The 17456-nt window shown below is 36.5% G+C and overlaps 2 protein-coding genes across 6 annotated transcripts in view; one reads left to right on the forward strand and one right to left on the reverse strand.

Moving 5' to 3' along the window:
- Window positions 1-667: 667 nt before the first annotated feature.
- Window positions 668-5431, reverse strand: LOC137018761 (uncharacterized). 2 transcript variants are annotated; one of them, XM_067383484.1, is made up of 8 exons: window positions 5289-5431; window positions 4518-4611; window positions 4330-4421; window positions 3833-4249; window positions 3705-3755; window positions 1721-1829; window positions 1400-1507; window positions 668-1307 (listed from the first exon to the last, which is right to left on the reverse strand). In XM_067383484.1, the coding sequence occupies exons 1-8, from the start codon at window positions 5375-5377 to the stop codon at window positions 1239-1241; spliced, it is 1029 nt and encodes a 342-aa protein (XP_067239585.1). In that variant the 5' UTR covers window positions 5378-5431; the 3' UTR covers window positions 668-1238. The 2 variants fall into 2 exon arrangements, with proteins under 2 accessions (XP_067239585.1, XP_067239584.1); XM_067383483.1 differs by having other exon boundaries at window positions 670-1307; window positions 4330-4424.
- Window positions 5432-6546: 1115 nt separating this feature from the next.
- The window catches only part of trappc8 (trafficking protein particle complex subunit 8), a 77922-nt gene continuing 67012 nt past the window's right edge, over window positions 6547-17456 (forward strand). For 3 of the 4 annotated variants that reach the window (XM_067384838.1, XM_067384837.1, XM_067384839.1), the window contains exons 1-2: window positions 6547-6818; window positions 13195-13389. In XM_067384838.1, the coding sequence (XP_067240939.1) occupies window positions 6662-6818; window positions 13195-13389 (352 nt within the window). In that variant the 5' untranslated portion in view covers window positions 6547-6661. Of the gene's footprint in view, window positions 6819-13194; window positions 13390-15192; window positions 16089-17456 lie in introns of those variants that run through there. The other variant, XM_067384840.1, reaches the window with a different exon arrangement.

Raw genomic sequence — 17456 nt, forward strand, 5'->3', positions numbered from 1 at the left:
CTTTTAATTTACATTCATATAAAAACCCAATTCAAGATTTATATTTTTCTTCCTATATTGCACTAACAGTAAGCTTGGCCTGGTACAGTATTTGCTCTGCTGCTGCGTCTGTGTTCAGCACGTTCAGCATGTGGCCGTGTTTACATCGTAATATTTCCACACAAATGACAGTTTAGGAAATGACTGCAAAGTGGTTTGTTTGCAAGTCCAGAATAGATATTGGCCAAAATTTAACTGTACGGATTTATAGCCGGATGGTGGACCATGCATAACTGTTTTTTTTTTTTTTTTTTTTTTTTAATTATTGTTCAAATAATCCACCGGATTATTGGACACCATTGTGTAGCAACACATTATTAGCTGTTTGATAATGTAGTCAAGCAAAAGGCTAATCATATTAATTACCGTTTACCTCAGTAAGTTGCCGAGTGGATCTCTGAGCTCATGCGAGTGGGTGGAGGCGGGGCTAATTAGCATATTCATAGAACCCCGTATATTAAATAAAGCAAGGAGTTGCATTCAAGCTATTTTAAAGCATGTGAAGAAAAAATCACAGGAAAAATGTTAAAATATGCCATTTTGGTGATCAAATTTAAGTTTATGGGATAAAATGATTGACTACAGGGGGACTTTAAGTCTGTAAGTGATAAAAAAATGCTCCTTTTCACAGTAGTATGTTTTTTCAGTAGACACTTTTATTATACAAATTATAATTTTTTTTCACATTGGGATGCAGACCTTGAAGTCATTCAAATGATTCATTCAAACACTATCCCACAGGTATAATACATCCTAAATCCCACATAAAATGTATAAGATATCTTATATCTTAAAAAGAAAGTGCAAGAGCAGCTAAATTGTGCAAAATGTTTTCAGCAAATAACTCTTTACAGGCATGATGAAGTATCAGAGAGAATGAAAATGTGAAAAGAGTACAACTTCAATTTATATGATGAAATGGTATCATTTGAAAATACAACACCGCTTAAATCAGATAATCAACAATTTTCTGTTCCTTTAATAGCAGTTCAATCAAAATGTATCAATCAAAAAATGTTAAAATGTTTTATTTCATATTGGTAAAATTGTTCAATATCATATCTTCAGTAAACCTTATCTTTCACTGGTGTCTCAGCTGTTGTTCACGATTATGCCATAATCTTGTTTACAAGCTTTTTTTAGATGCTGTGCAGAAAAACCCCCTGAGAACTGTGTTGTCATATTTCTGAAAATGAGCTTTAAATGTTTTGCCTATATGATGCTAGAATTGCACACTGGAGGTTCATCTCATCAGATTGGTGCAGGTTCTGTGGATCAGAGAAATAAAGGATTACAGTTAAACATTGACAGTGTGTGTACATATATATTTATTTGATTTGTATACGTGTTTATGACTTACAGTTATGTCGTCCATGTAGTAGCAGTGGCGCAGGTTGAGGTGGCCAATGAAGTCGCGGCTGTAGTACTGCGGATCACCGTGGGGTGCCGCCACACACACTGGACACACCTAGGGGGCGCCAGAGGACACACAGAAATCTTGAGTGGGTTGCAGTCAGCACTGCTGAGTCATTTAAAATTGAAGTGTGTTTTAAAATGTTAAAATACTTTTTCAAATTAAAATGCAGAGATAAATATAAGTGAATGCAGAAATGCAGATATAAATATAAGAATCTTTTAAATGGATATTGAATATTAGAATCACTCATGAATCCTGACTGACCACATGTCTGAAGTCATTGGCATGATGGTTATTGCAGTGATCGCGTAGATCAAGTTCATCCAGTCCATCATCCTGGCAGTATGGGCACACAAATGTCCTCACGGTCAAACTGGGGGGAAAAAAAGTAAAAGAATATTTTTAGGATAATGCTTCAAGGCTACTAAAAATAATGGTTCCATTTTTTTTTTTTTTTTGTTAGAATGTTAAAAGTTCTTAATGGAACCAAAGATGCCAATAAAGAACCTTATTAATTATTACATTATTTTAAGTGTATAATACAATTATTGAGGTTAATTCCGAAATTAAATGCCAAAACAATTCTAAATAAATACATGTAATTTTGAAATAACCCACTTTTAGAATTATGTAAATAGTTTGTCGACAAAAAAACAAAACAAATCCTGCACATTTGTGGAGTGAGATATACACGGATTTGATTAAAAAAAAAAAAAAAAAAAAAAAATTAGATTAAAATGATGAAATTTGATTAAAAATATAATAAAAATTGATTCAAATAAACAAATATATAAATAATTCATATAATAGTATAGTAGTGCTATTGTGAGTAGAAAAAAAACTTAATGTAACTAAAGTAAATAACAACAACAAAAAACAATGTAACTTAATAAAAACTAAATATTTTCCAAATAATATTTTATATATATAAATATATATATAACATTTCCCACTTGTGGGCGGCAGTCATGGCCTAATGGTTAGAGAGTCAGACTGATAACCTGAAGGTTGTGGGTTTGATTCTCAATACTGGCAGGAAATCACTGAGGCGTCCTTGAGTGTGTGTGTGTGTGTGTGTGTGTGTGTGTGTGTGTGTGTGTGTGTGTGTGTGTGTGTGTGTGTGTGTGTGAGATCTACTCACTAGTCCTAATGTGTGTGCACTGTGCAGAGGACAAATTCTGAGTATGGTTACCGTAATTGGCCTTCACATATCACTTTTATGTTTCACTTTCACATTTACCATTTACAATATAAACTGGATTTTTGTACATGAAAATATATAGCTGATATAAAGCTGGCTTATACATTTTAGGGATGGGGTTCTTCACATGAGGATAAGTGTTGGGGAAAGTTACTTTTAAAAGTAATGCATTAGAATATTGCGTTACTCCCTAAAAAAAGTAACTAATTGTAGGCTTGCATATTTGTTTTTAATAACAACAACAAAAGTTCTATTTTTGGCAAAAGTTAAGGCACTTTCACATCAAAAGGGAATGAATAAGGCTCAGGCTGAAGGAAATGCAAATTCACTCCTGTGCAGTAGAGGGCGCAACTCAAAACTTTAATCTGTGCTGCCATTCTGGATTAAAGAAGAATAGGAGAAGGAAGTTCAACACTCTTCTAAATCTAAATTTGTTTATTAGTATGGTTGACGGTCAGCAGCAAAGACATTGGTTAATAAAGTGAGATTAAATACATAAAGTATATTTGTGTAATTTAATATATCTAATTATTACAGGTTTGCATAAAATTCTGAGATTGCATTTCACAGTTTTTATTCATTTTGAGGAATACTGAATGTTTTTGTGCAAGTGAGATGAGTAAATGCATGTTCACATTTAGTCTAGAACTACAATACCCATCATGTTTACGCACACAACACCTCTGACCTTTATTTCTGTCAATATGGAGACAGGAGAGCTGTCAGTCAATAAATTGCGTTACTTATTTGAAAAAGTAACTTAGATATTTTGTTGTAAATTGAAAAAGTAATGTGTTACTTTACTAGTTACTTGAAAAAAGTAATCTGATTACATAACTCAAGTTACTTGTAATGCGTTACCCCCAACACTGATGAGGATGATTATATTTGGGGGTCAGTGGCATCTAAAAGAAAACCTCTGCTCTAGAATGTCATTGTATGCTGTACGATTAGGATTTGCTGAATTACAGGAAGAGCAAAGGGGTTTTCCACATGCTTTTGGCAGTGCAGTGTGTTTGTGAGCAGTGGATAAACAGATGTCCTCACCTCTGAGGTTGTGGATTCATCTCCATTACAGTGATCTCTGTTTGCCATGGCCTGTGAATGAAACAAAATATGAGTTATTAAACCATAGTATATGTCAGTCAAATTATTATCCTCTTGATGGGACTTACCACTCATCAAGCGCAGCCTGCAAATCTTCCTGGGGCGGGGCAGGGTTTAGCAGCCATGGGGCGGGGTTTAGCAGTGTTGGGGTGGGGTTTGGCAGCAGTGGGGTGGAGTTAGGCAGCAGTGGGGTGTAGTTTGGCAGCAGTGGGGTGGAGTTAGGCAGCAATGGAGCTGGGGCAGGTGTCTGGGCGACTTGGATAGGACCAGCCGGAGCAGCATTTAAGTTTGCAGGTTGCATGGTAGTCATTAAATTTGCAGGCTGAACTCGAGTCCGTGGCATTGGAACAGGCCGTGCAGAGGGCATGAAAAGGGGAGGGGCTTGGATTTGTGGGGCAGGTGCCGGGGCAGCCTGATTGGGCAGACTGACTTGAGCGGCAGTGCCTGTCTGTTGTGCCTGTGAATCTTGAAGTTGGCTGATGAGACTGTTAATTTAAAAGTAGTGGTAAATTCTTTCAAGTTTGACAGAAAAGGCACTAAATGTTGACATTTGGCTGAGACTTACTTCCGTATGCTTGAGCCAACAGGTCTTCTTGAATTAAATGTATCAAAATTCCCTGGCAGGATTGGGCGCAGATGTCTCCTTCTACTTGGAGGCTGCTAGAAAAATATACATAAGTATTTAGTCTTTAATGAACTCCGCTTACAGGAAGACTGATTTTTATTACATGCTTTAGCAGGGTATTTACTTACTACTACAAATGGATTATTTGCATAATCGCTGCTTCTGCAGTATGGACAATGAGTCCTGAATCGTAAAGATTGACTGAGGCATCTCTGGCAAATTCTAGAAGTAGAGACAGACAAAGAGTGTGTGAGAGAGAGAGTAAAATAATCAACTATCAGAAGAAGAAGAGGATTACAATGGCTGTCGAGAGAGGTAACCTCGATTGACTTATCACGTGATGGAATTTCCCTTTAGAAATACTTTCGCTTTTGACTACTCAGGTTGTTTATGAGAAATGATATTTATATGTGGAGGAGGACAAAATATAAATGTACAGTACATGAAAAAATGCAATTAATGTAAATTTACACTGTTTCTAAATACAAAGGCACATTTTGGAGAAAATTTGATTTATTCAATCTGAGATCACTTATCAGTTTCACAAATATACATCAATACAAATAGACATTTCTGAATAAAATTACAAAAAATGGGACTATATATCTGCATATATGTTAAATACGTTTTACAAACTTGCAAGATTGATCTACAAGTTTGTCTGTTTGTCACAAGTTTGTGTTACACACACACTCACACACAAGCTGTGTCATAAAACCTAGTGAGCTGTCTGCCTATACACTGCCAGTGCCTATAAAAGACATTTCTGAATAAAATTACAAAATAGGCATATATATCAGCATATATGTTAAATACGTTTTACAAACTTACAAGTTTGATCTACAAGTTTTCAAACTTCACAAACAGACTATCTATTTGAAATTTAAAATCACACTTACACTTTTCTACAGCATGGAGACGGTTGAGAAGGATTAGTTATTGTCTCTCTGCACACAGGACACTCTTCGTCTGAAGCAGACATGTCCATATCGTCAGCTGTCTAATCTAGCTTCTGGCAGTCTAGTCTCTGTTAATATCTTCACTTTCAGATTGCAAAAGCTTAAGTACAGTCAACTTCCTTGTGGTCATAAAGAGGGAGTGTTTTCTCTTCAGTTTACTTTCTTTTCTTTACGATAAATATGGAACTTCCTTTACCTAGATTATATATAACTTCCTTTAAACTGATTATAGGAGAAGTGGGTCTTGTTGGTACATTAATACTTACCTTATACTGGACATGCTATTTTAATTATGTCATTTAACAGGCACTTTTTTCCAATATGACTTAATTCCTCTGCCACGTTTCATAGTGACAAAGCTGACATGGCAATGTTGCTGACTCAACTTCATAATTCAATTCACATCTATTTGTATAGCGCTTTTCACAATACATATCATTTCAAAGCAGCTTTACTGTGAATGCATGTCAACATTACAATTTAGAGAATCTAGTATTCGAGGTGACTGTAAAATGTAGGCTATGTGGTTTCAGAAATGTACATACAATCATGCAGTTAACTAACAATGTAATAATGTAGGCAATTTAATGTCCCGGGCCATTGTAACTTGTCTGTCTATATGTGTGTGTAGTGTCTATGTACCTACTTACCTGTCTGTCTAAAACTGTGTCAAATTAACACCCATTATATAAAATTTGTTCAGGTTTGTTTATATGTCAACTACTGAAGCTAGTTTCCACCACAGAAGTTTACATCTCTTAATTTTGACTTTATTTCTCGTAATTGCTTGTTTATATATCGTAATTCTGACTTTCTCTGTTTCGAGTTGATAACTTGCAATTCTGAGGGGGGAAAAGTCTGAAATGTGAGCTATATACTCCCATTTGCAAGAAAAAGTCAGAAATGTGAGCTACAACTCCCAATTGAAAGAAAAAGTCAGAATTGTGAGGTAGTGGCAGTAACCTTTATTAATTTTTATATTATTACACTACGCAGTGTAATGTTTCACTTTTGACACCAAATTTGTGTTGATTCAACACCCTGTATCTATCAGTTTATCTTAGTTCATCATAAATACCGAAAGTAAAAGGTTGTTTACAGACAACAGGACTTTTATTTTGGAAGACATGGAGCTTTTATGTCATTGCGGAAGTAAAGTCACCTGACCGCCGCTAAGCTTCTTGGGCAAAATCGATCAGCAGGCAGCAGTAGATTTCAACATGTCTGCCGTCGGCTGTCAGTAAAGGAGGAATTTGTTTTCAACTCAACAACAGATCCGTGAGCTCGGTGAAGAACAGACGAGGCGCGCGCTCATGGCTCAGTGCGTGCAGTCAGTGCAGGAGTTCATCCAGGACTCGTTCGTGCCGATGGTGGCCGTCCTGTGCAGCGAGGATGCGGAGAGAGTGACCCGCAAAAACAACCTGAGTTTCCCCGAGCTGCTGCGGCCTTTCTGCCGCCTGACGTCCGAGGGTAAGAACCCAGCTGATCAGACAACCGCGGGACACACATCACAACTGACTATCATTCGAGAAGACTGTTGTTATACACACAAACTCAGGCTGTGTCACAAAACCTAGTGAGCTGTCTGCCTATACACTGCCTAAAACTGACTAGGTGCTATTAAAACATTCAGACGCGACTAACTATGCCTTGGTAGGCAGCTCAGTAGGGTTTGAGAGCCATGCCTACAATGCTGTCTAGGCAGGCAGCTTAGTAGGTTTTGAGACACACGCCCAAAAATGCTGTTTAGATGTACAGCTCAGTGGATTTTTAGTCACACGCCCTGAAATGTTGTCTAAATAGGTGGGTCACTAGGTTTTGAGAGACATCCCAGAAATTCTGTCTAGGTTGGCAGCTCAGTAGATTTTTAGGGCTGATCTTTGTCCAGTGAGGCCCCTGGGCAGATTTCTTTGGAAGTTCTCTAGCCACTGCTGATCATAGTGGCAGACCTCTTTCTTTAAAGGGTTAGTTCACCCCAAAATTAAAATAAAGTCATTTATTACTCGCCCTCGTGCCGTTCCACACCCGTAAGACCTTTAGTTGATCTTCGGAACTCAAATTAAGATATTTTTGTTGAAATCCGATGGCTCAGTGAGGCCTGCATAGCCAGCAATGACATTTCCTCTCTCAATATCCATTAATGTATTAAAAACACATTTAAATCAGTTCATGTGAGTACAGTGGTTCAATATTAATATTATAAAGCGACGAGAATATTTTTGGAGTGCCAAAAAAATAAATAACGACTTATATAGTGATGGCCGATTTCAAAACACTGCTTCAGGAAGCTTCGGAGAGTTATGAATCAGTGTATCTTGAAGCCTTTGGACTCCACTGGTCGTGTTATGGCTGAAATGATGATATGTCTAATGGCTTAGTGTGATTATCAAATCAAAAAGCAAATTTAAAGAGTTAGTTCACCCAAAAATGAAATTTTTGTCATTAATTACTCACCCTCATGTCATCCCAAACACAAATCGGAACACAAATTAAGATATTTTTGATGAAACCCAAGGGTTTCTGATCCACACATAGCCAGCAATGCAATTGCACCTTTTGAGGTCCAGAAATGTACTAAAGACATCGTTAAAACAGTCGACTGCAGTGGTTCAACTTTAATGTTATGAAGTGACGGGAATACTTTTTGTGTGCAAAAATAAAACAAAAATGTCTTTATTCAACAAATTTGTCTGTCCCCTGTCATACTGCTACGCTATTTTCGTTGCAGAGCGTCAGTGTTTACGTCCGAACGGGGGCTCAGTATAGGCTATATGCACGGTTACTTCCTGGTTGTCATTAAGTCAGCTCAGGCATTTGCGTTGAACTGTTCATTCTGTAGTCGCTGTACATCGACACAAACCCATCAGTGGTTGAATTTTTGATGTTGTATTCATATTTTAATGCAGTTATCACATTTACCTAATTTGCCAGTATAAACAAGTTTTATTGATTGCTATAAAGACAAAGCTGTTTGGACCGTTTAAAAACGCTGTGTCTGTAATTAGACACACACGCATTTTTTCCCCCGGCACTTCAAATGTTATTTTTATTGTGGTGACCACAAACATTACTTGTTCATCCTTTTGAGATTGTCCTCATTGTAAAACCAAAAATGTAGGAAATTGAACATTTGATAGAAAACACTTATTTAAAATAAAAAAGACACTAATTACCACTTTAACCAGCAGATGGCAGCAAAGTATCATTTATTTGTGCATTTATTAGCCATTTCCTCTAATCGTTTTTCACTTTGTTTTTGACTAAATATTAAACATAATAAAATAACTGTTTAAAAATACGTTTTGTCAATGTGAAGTATGAAATTCTCACAAAATCTTATGAAAAACAATAACTTTTCATGTGAATGAATGACACCGAAAGCGAGCACCGCACTTTCCCTTTATAATCACAGCAGCTGTCAGTCAGTGCAGCGCAAGATCAATGATTTCAGCACACTTGACAGAACTCACATTTTATTCAATGAATCTAACTAAAGTGCACAATAAATTATTTAATTTTTGCAGCTTTTTTTCATATAAGTGTAAAAACCGATGGTCGAATTGAATTTAGCAGAGGAGGAACACTGAGGTACGTCTTTATTTTTTAGGCCGTCTAACGTTTGAATAACTAAATGAATGCTATGCCTGACTATTCAAGTGACTATATTCTGATTATAAACTAAGTATTAAACTACTGATGCTCAACACACATGACATCACACCGGAAGTTTTCAAGCTGGCTTATATTATTGCAGAAGTTCTAAAGAATGCGCCGTGCATATAGCCCATTGGCCGGCTTTGGTCACATGAGCAGCACAATGCATGCGTGTGATGCTGATGTAGGAGCTGGCCAATATTGAGCCCACTTTCATACATAAACACTGCAGCTCTGCAACAAGAATAGCTTGCACAGTAACAAGAAAACATTGTGCTTATGTAAAATAAAGAAAACGAACAGGATGTGCTTTCTGCCATCTCCCTGAACTGGAGCATGTCACAAAAATGAACCGAAACTCAGGGTATACTTGCCTCACAGACATGAGAAATATATCTATAGAAAGCTTGAAATGAACCAATTCAAATCGAAAAGAAATACTCTAATTATGTAATGATCATTACGTATGAAAGGTTCATTTCTCTCTATAGTGCATTCACTATACTGAGATGGTAAGTCAACATCATCAACTTCATCTATTAATGAATGATTAAAATGTCTCCTTGCTATTTTTTTCCCATACATTCATAATCATTACTTTTGCCGGTGCTTTGAGGGAAGCCTTAAGTATGCACTTGAGCCTCAGGCAAATGACAGGAACGGTTGCAACCCGGATTAATCTGAATTTGATCTCTCTGTTCGTGAAATCTGATCTGATTTCCGCTCAACTGACTGTTTAGTGACCAGAGACTCAGACAGACACAGCTCAGATCAGATTCCTCTGTTGGTGAGGGTAAGATTACCACTGGACTGGCTGCAGAGGTCTGTGTTGGGCCTGTGCTGTTAATCACCTGCCTAAATCTAGTAAAGTATATGAGATAATCCTAAAGAGGCAGGCAGTCAGGTCAGCTGGCTCAGTTTATGAAGACTGCAGGTGTTAAGTGGCGTACTAGCCTGTGATAGCAATGTTGCTATTTAATCGCAATGCAACACTGATGTACACTACTGTGGGATCGATAAGAGATTTTATGCTGACAAAGGCTGCATTTATTTGGACAAAATACATACAGGGAATTGGTAAAATTGTGAAATATTATTTTAATTTAAAATATTTGTTTTCTATTTGAATATATTTTAAAGGTGCCCTAGAATTAAAAACTTAATTTATCTTGGCATAGTCAAATAACAAGAGTTCAGTACATGGAAATGACATACAGTGAGTCTCAAACTCCATTGTTTCCTCCTCCTTATATAAATCTCATTTGTTTAAAAGACCTCCGAAGAACAGGCAAATCTTAACATAACGCGACTGTTACGTAACAGTCGGGATCATTAATATGCACGTCCCCAATATTTGCATATGCCAGCCCATGTTCAAGGCATTAAACAAAGGCAGAACGTCTGGATCTGTGCACAGCTGAATCATCAGACTAGGTAAGCAAGCAAGAACAACAGCGAAAAATGGCAGATGGAGCGATAATAACTGACATGATCCATGATATCATGATATTTTTAGTGATATTTGTAAATTGTCTTTCTAAATGTTTCATTAGCATGTTGCTAATGTACTGTTAAATGTGGTTAAAGTTACCATCGTTTCTTACTGTATTCACGGAGACAAGAGCCGTCGCTATTTTCATTTTTAAACACTTGCAGTCTGTATAATTCATAAACACAACTTCATTCTTTATAAATCTCTCGTTAGCCACGGAGCACAGCCTCAAACTCATTCAGAATCAAATGTAAACAATATAACAGTATACAATACTCACATAATCCGACACATGCATGCAGTATGTGTGACAAACACTTTGTAAAGATCCATTTTGAGGGTTATATTAGCTGTGTAAACTTTGTTTATGCACTGTTTAAGGCAAGTGCGAGCTCCGTGGGCGGAGAACGCGCGATTTAAAGGGACCGCAACCTGAATCGGCGCATTTCTAATTATGCCCCAAAATAGGCAATTAAAAAAATGAATTAAAAAAAATCTATGGGGTATTTTGAGCTGAAACTTCACAGACACATTCAGGGGACACCTTAGACTTAATTTTCAGCATCATTAGTCCAGTCTTCAGTGTCACATGATCTTTCAGAAATCATTATATGATGTTGATTTGCTGCACTAGAAACATTTCTTCTTATGATCAATGTCGAAAACAGTTGTGCTGCTTAATAATTTTCTGGAAATGGTGATACTTTTTCTTTCCAGGATACATTAATGAATAGAAAGTTCAAAATAGTATTTGTTTGAAATATAAATTGTTTGTAACAATATACATGTCTTTACTGTCACTTTTGATCTTTTTTGTTTATTTTTCTTTAAAAAAATTGAAAGATAGTGTACATTTGATAACAGGTGTCATTTTAAACAGTTCATTAAAAATTGTAAGTCGCTCTTACCACGAGAACTATTCCTGTTAGACCAGTGATTAGAAACAAAATGTGCAGAAAAGATATTTTTGTGTTCTTTGGCCTTCTTTCCAAATGTTACCCTGGTTAGGAAAAAATAAACTGAAACACCCTTTTGCTACAAAATCTGTCCAGTGTCCTCAGTTGGCACTGAACACATGATGAAAGGATTCGCAGACCAGAAGGGGTGCAATTCTGAAAATTTACAGCAACAATTCTTTGATTTTATGAAAAATTATTGGCACAAAATAACATTATTAGCTGGTTACCAGCATTTAAAAATAATGTTTTACTCTGGAACAATTGAAAGGGATTTTGTGCACTTTCTTATCTTGTTCGTTTTCAGTTTCAGTTCTTTGAACAGCTTTTAAATCCCTATGACATTGCATTCAGAGAATATCGGCCATTCAGGATACATGATATTGTGGAAAAATTATGACACATATTTTTTTGTAGCTTATAGGCCCTTTTTCCACCTGGTATTAAGATGCGTTTTGGTCAATTGGATCACAAGTAGTACGAGGGACACACATACTCGTTTACACCTGGTGTTTTAATCCATCTCTTTTGTCCACTTTCAACCACTTCTGTCCTAATTTCTTCGAAGGGATGGTCTATGCGTGGGTAAATGTATGGGCTTCAGATCTTTTGATCTAATGAACAAAACAAGTTTGCACAAATTACATATGAATGCAACTGGAGGCGATGGAAAGACACGGAGAGCAGCAGCTTTCATTTCTGCTCTGACAGCCGCAAGACTGGTCGAACGCTGTTGAGTGTGTGTTAGAAATCAGGAATGGTGAGAGAACATTGTGCTTGGTACATTTTTCATCTTCAAACCAAACTTCGGTCTTCAGGTGACAAAGTTTAAATCCTGTCTGGCTAGCGCGCTTCCTATAATGTTTCCGAGTTAGGTCAGAAGATGGAGAGTAGGCAGTCTTTATTGGCTTTCGACCACATGAGTGGTTACACTGCGAAAGAAATCCGGTCTAATGCGTTTTTGACTACCTCTAGAAGCGGTCGAAAGTGGTTGAGCTCAAAACCCCGTTTACATCTGGATTTAGTGTCGTCCACTAATGATCAGATCGACCAAAACACATCTTAATACCAGGTGGAAACAGGGCCACAGTCAGTCAACACCGCTCTGATTAATTTGTTGTCAAATTCCCACATTCATTTGCTGCAGTGTGCTATGGATTCGTAGAAATTATATTAACACAGTTAGGTTGACCCAAATAAACACAGGGCTCTCTGTATGTGTGTGTTTGTCCCTCGGTGATGTGATTGGATTTATTCAGGAATGCCTCAGCAGCAGAGGAGCAAAGTCTCATCTTTATTCTTCACGTTTTGCTTATCACGTGAAGTCTGGAGTGAGAAAACAAGGGCGCATTATGGGAAAGTGTTCAGAAGAGGGTGTGAACATCAAGGGGTGGCAACATACTTGAACAGGGAAGGGTGTATGAAGAGTGATATGGTGAGGTCTAGAGCTGGTCAGATGTCGAAACCCAGCTGTGTTGTGCCATTCCTAAACCTTGATACATTTTTAAGTTGGCAGCCTTAATGCACTGTAAAATAAAGAAATAATAAATCATTAGTACTCGCTCCAAAGTTTTTCCACAGCACATAATTTATTAAATTTGCATAGTACTGATCTTATTAAATATCAATTCAAAATAGAATATTACCTTTTCAGAGCTGTACCTTAACAGAAATATCAGCAATATTAGTAATCAAAACATTAATCAATGTCTCTCTCTTTTTTGCCCCCGTTACTGAACTTTAGGTCATCTGCGTGATCCCAACAACCAGGTGGTTGTGGTGAAGGGTCTCCGGATCAGCGTGACGGGGATCAACACGCGGCCTCCACAGACCCCAGAGCTGCAAAGGCTCCTCAGCCAGGCGGTTTCTGTCTGCCAACCTCCTGAAGGGTCGCCTGCCAACGTCATCACGGCCGGAGACTACGACCTCAACATAAGCGGTGAGTGCTTGTGAAGAGTTTTCTGCTCGCAGCATCGTGCCCGGGAAGTCCGTAGAGGATGTGATAATGTTACTGCTACGTTTTTAAAGGAGGAAAGTGTAATGGCCTAAAGTGAACAGAAACGGGAACTGGCAGATTGTTTCCTATTGCAACATATTTACAGCTCTGCTCATAAGTTTACATAGCCCTTGCAGAATCTTTGTGGCTATTGGTTACATTATTCAGTAGCTACCAATGAATCTTGGTAATATAAGCAAGAATTTTTATCACAATATGCTTTGTTTTGGTTGATAACAATATATATAACGATATACACATTCTTTATGGAAACTAGGGATGTGCACCACAACTAATTTGTTTAAAATGATACATTATTTGTATCATTCAGAATGATACAATCATGAATTTAATTAATTAATTTGTTTAAACTGACCATAATGTTTAAACTGAATTTTTGTAACCAACTAGTCTAAGAAACTCTCAGAAGATAGTCTCTTTTCAGTGATCCATTTAAAATGGCGTACTTAAAGGGATAGTTCACTCAATAATGATAATTATCCCATAATTTACTCACCCTCAAGCCATCCTAGTTGTTTATGACTTTCTTTTTTCAGCCGGATGCTAGTGATTTTAGTTTATAAAGTTTTAAATATGGATATTTTTCTTACAAAAATGCATCGCTTCGCTTCAGAAGGCCTTTATTAACCCCATTCGTGTGGGGAGTCGTGTGGATTACTTTTATGATGGATGGATGCACTTTTTTGGGCTTAAAAAAAGTGTCACCATTCACTTCCATTATAAAGCTTGGAAGAGCCAGGATATTTGTTTATATACAGTACAGTCCAAAAGTTTGGAACCACTAAGATTTTTAATGTTTTTAAAAGAAGTCTCTTCTGCTCACCAAGGCTACATTTATTTAATTGAAAATACAGTAAAAACAGTAATATTGTGATATATTATTACAATTTAAAATAACTGTTTTCTATTTGAATATATTTCACAAAGTAATTTATTCCTGTGATCAAAGCTGAATTTTCAGCATCATTACTCCAGTCTTCAGTGTCACATGATTCTTCAGAAATCATTCTAATATGCTGATCTGCTGCTCAAGAAACATTTAATGTGTACAATTGTACAAAATAGTTGTGTACAATATTTTTTTTTCAGGATTATTTGATGAATAGAAAGTTCAGAAGAACAGTGTTTATCTGAAATCTAATCTTTTGTAACATTATAAATGTCTTTACTGCCACTTTTGATTGATTTAATGCATCCTTGCTGAATAAAAGTATTCATTTCTTTAATTTCTTTTCAAAAAAATACAAATAAAAATTCTTACTGACCCCAAACTTTTGAACGGTAGTGTATAATGCTACAGAAGCTTTGTATTTCAGATAAATGCTGTTCTTTTGAACTTTCTATTCATCAAGGAATCCTGAAAAAAAAAGTACACAACTGTTTTCAACACTGAAAATAATCATAAATGTTTCTTGAGCAGCAGATCAGCATATTAGAATGATTTCTGAAGGATCATGTGACACTGAAGACTGGAGTAACGATGCTGAAAATTCAGCTATGATCATAGGAATACATTTTAAAATATATTCAAATAGAAAACTTTTATTTTTAAATTGTAATAATATTTCACAATATTACTGTTTTTACTGTATTTTTAATTAAATAAATGTAGCCTTGGTGAGCAGACGAAACTTCTTTTAAAAACATTAAAAATCTTAGTCCAAAAGTTTGGAACCACTGTATTGTATATCTGATTGTGTTCGTCTGAAAGAAGATAGTCATATACATCTAGGATGGCTTGAGGGTGAGTAAATCATGGGATAATTTTCATCTGTGGATGAACTATCCCTTTAAAGACACAGCGAAAACAGAGAAAATGAATGCATGCAAGGTCTGAGGTAAAATTGTTTTTCGCTTCATATACAAGCTTCAAAATAATGTTTTTTTTTTTGTTTTTTTTTTCATAAATGTAGCATTAACATGACAATAATTTGACAGTTAACTGTCAAACGAGCAGTATTTCCAATGTTGACTAGCAGTAGCAGTATCGCTTATTGACTAGTCTCGCACATCCCTTAGGAAAACATGATTAAAAATGCAGAAAAAAATAATGGTCCTGATGATAATTTACAAAGTAATGCTAGACTTATCAAAAATGTTATGAATTTTGATTTTATAGTATTTATACAAATTTTGTACTCTTTGAATAGTCATGAACACTACAGTGAAACAACTTTAAAAATAAATTTATTCTAAACTGTTTTATTTTTGTCCATTCAACATGTTTTTTTCCTAACACGTTTTGAAAATTTATTCTGATTTATTGTTTTTACAGACATTTATACATTTTCAAAGTGTGTTACACAGAAAAATGTTCTCTAAATAAAAAAAATCTGCAGGAGTATGTAAACATTTGAGGAAAGGAATATGTATATTATGAGCAGTTTTATAATATCAACTTTTTTTTTTTTTTTTGAATGAGGCTTGTTTCATAGTAGCCTCTCATATCAGCACCTGATGAGGGCAGCAGAGCTCTTGAGGAAAAGGGGGAGAAGCAGATGTTGTAAATGTCCATGAAATTAAAGGGTTTGGTTTGTATTACACGTTTATGATTTATCGTTTCTGATCTTGTTTTTCATTTCTCACCCACCCCCCCAACACTTCTCATGGATGAATTCTTGGTAAGAGCTCTGACCCTCATAAACACGCTTTCCTCCAGTGTGTGTATGCCAGGTCTCACACACACTTGTGCTGTGCTATGCTGTGCTGTTAACCCTTTGAACGATTGTGATGTGTATGGTTCCCTCTCAAATCATAGGCTGCCAGTAGGTCCTTTCCCCCACATAGTCCCTCAGCTACACCAATCACCTGGGTGGGCCTAAAGCCCTGACAAACCCCTGCCCCGTGACACTAACTCACCAAACTACACCAGCCGCATTCTCCTTTTAACTGAATGAATGTCGATGAATGCACATTACTGGCTGTGTGACAACAGAGGCCACGTATACACACTGCAGCTAAATTCGGTTGTCAGTTCACCTTTTAGTGTTTAATCCTGTCCTGTACACACAGTTCAGTAATTTACAGGAGTGACAACCACATTCTACAACCAAATTAACTCCCGAAAAATACAGGTAGTGACAGCCGCATTTACAGAAATTCCATGCAGTGTGTACTGAACCGAAATGATGAAAATTAACGTGCATCAGATGTGTTTCTCTCTTCTTTATGTGCTGTGCAAGAAATCAAAGGGAGAGCGGTACAAGCCTTGACTCATTCAGGCTGCCAGATCTTGCTAGAAAAACAGTGAACAAGCCCACAATAAACCAAAATAAGACCAAAATGTTGCACTTTCATAACTCTGTAAACTCAATTGCTTTATGAGCCAAGCCTAAAAACACTTATAAGTGGACATGGCAACAATGCAAGAGCGCTCTCTGCGAAGCGGCCTTTACAAGCATAAGAAAAACACGATGCCTTCATTGACTGTGCTTTAGTTAATATCGCTGAACGTAAGTCTTTTATCGCTGTACTATTCAGAGTAACGGATACCTAACACTTGAGACACCAGAGCGTTGCTATGGTTACCACGGTGTCAATCATTGCAGTTTTGGGAGTGAGTCATGTTCTGTACACACACACTTCAGTAGTTTAGGGGACTCACTCCCGGTTGTTACTCTTGAAACTTAACAGTGTGTACGTGGCCAGAGTCAAGATGAAACATACAGTGTTAGTGTATTTGCATATGTGAATTTCACAGCTGGTTGGTTTGGCTACGAAAGTAAAGTCCCATAAAGCTATGCTCTAAAGTCAACATGAAATCAAAAGTGTACTTATATTCCTGGCTTTATTGCATCCAGTCTTATTATAGTATTCTCTATATACTATTGTAATATTTATTCATATTTTGAGTTAGCTTTTATTTTTATATGTTCAGTTAAAAAAGGTTTTAGTAATTTTTTTATGCTTGTGTCATTTTTGTTATTTCTAACTTGATTTTTTTTAAATGCAGTTTTAGTAATATTAGTACTTCAATTTAAAGCATTAGT

Source organism: Chanodichthys erythropterus, chromosome 4, assembly GCF_024489055.1.
Source record: "Chanodichthys erythropterus isolate Z2021 chromosome 4, ASM2448905v1, whole genome shotgun sequence".
In the NCBI taxonomy this organism is placed as follows: domain Eukaryota; kingdom Metazoa; phylum Chordata; class Actinopteri; order Cypriniformes; family Xenocyprididae; genus Chanodichthys; species Chanodichthys erythropterus.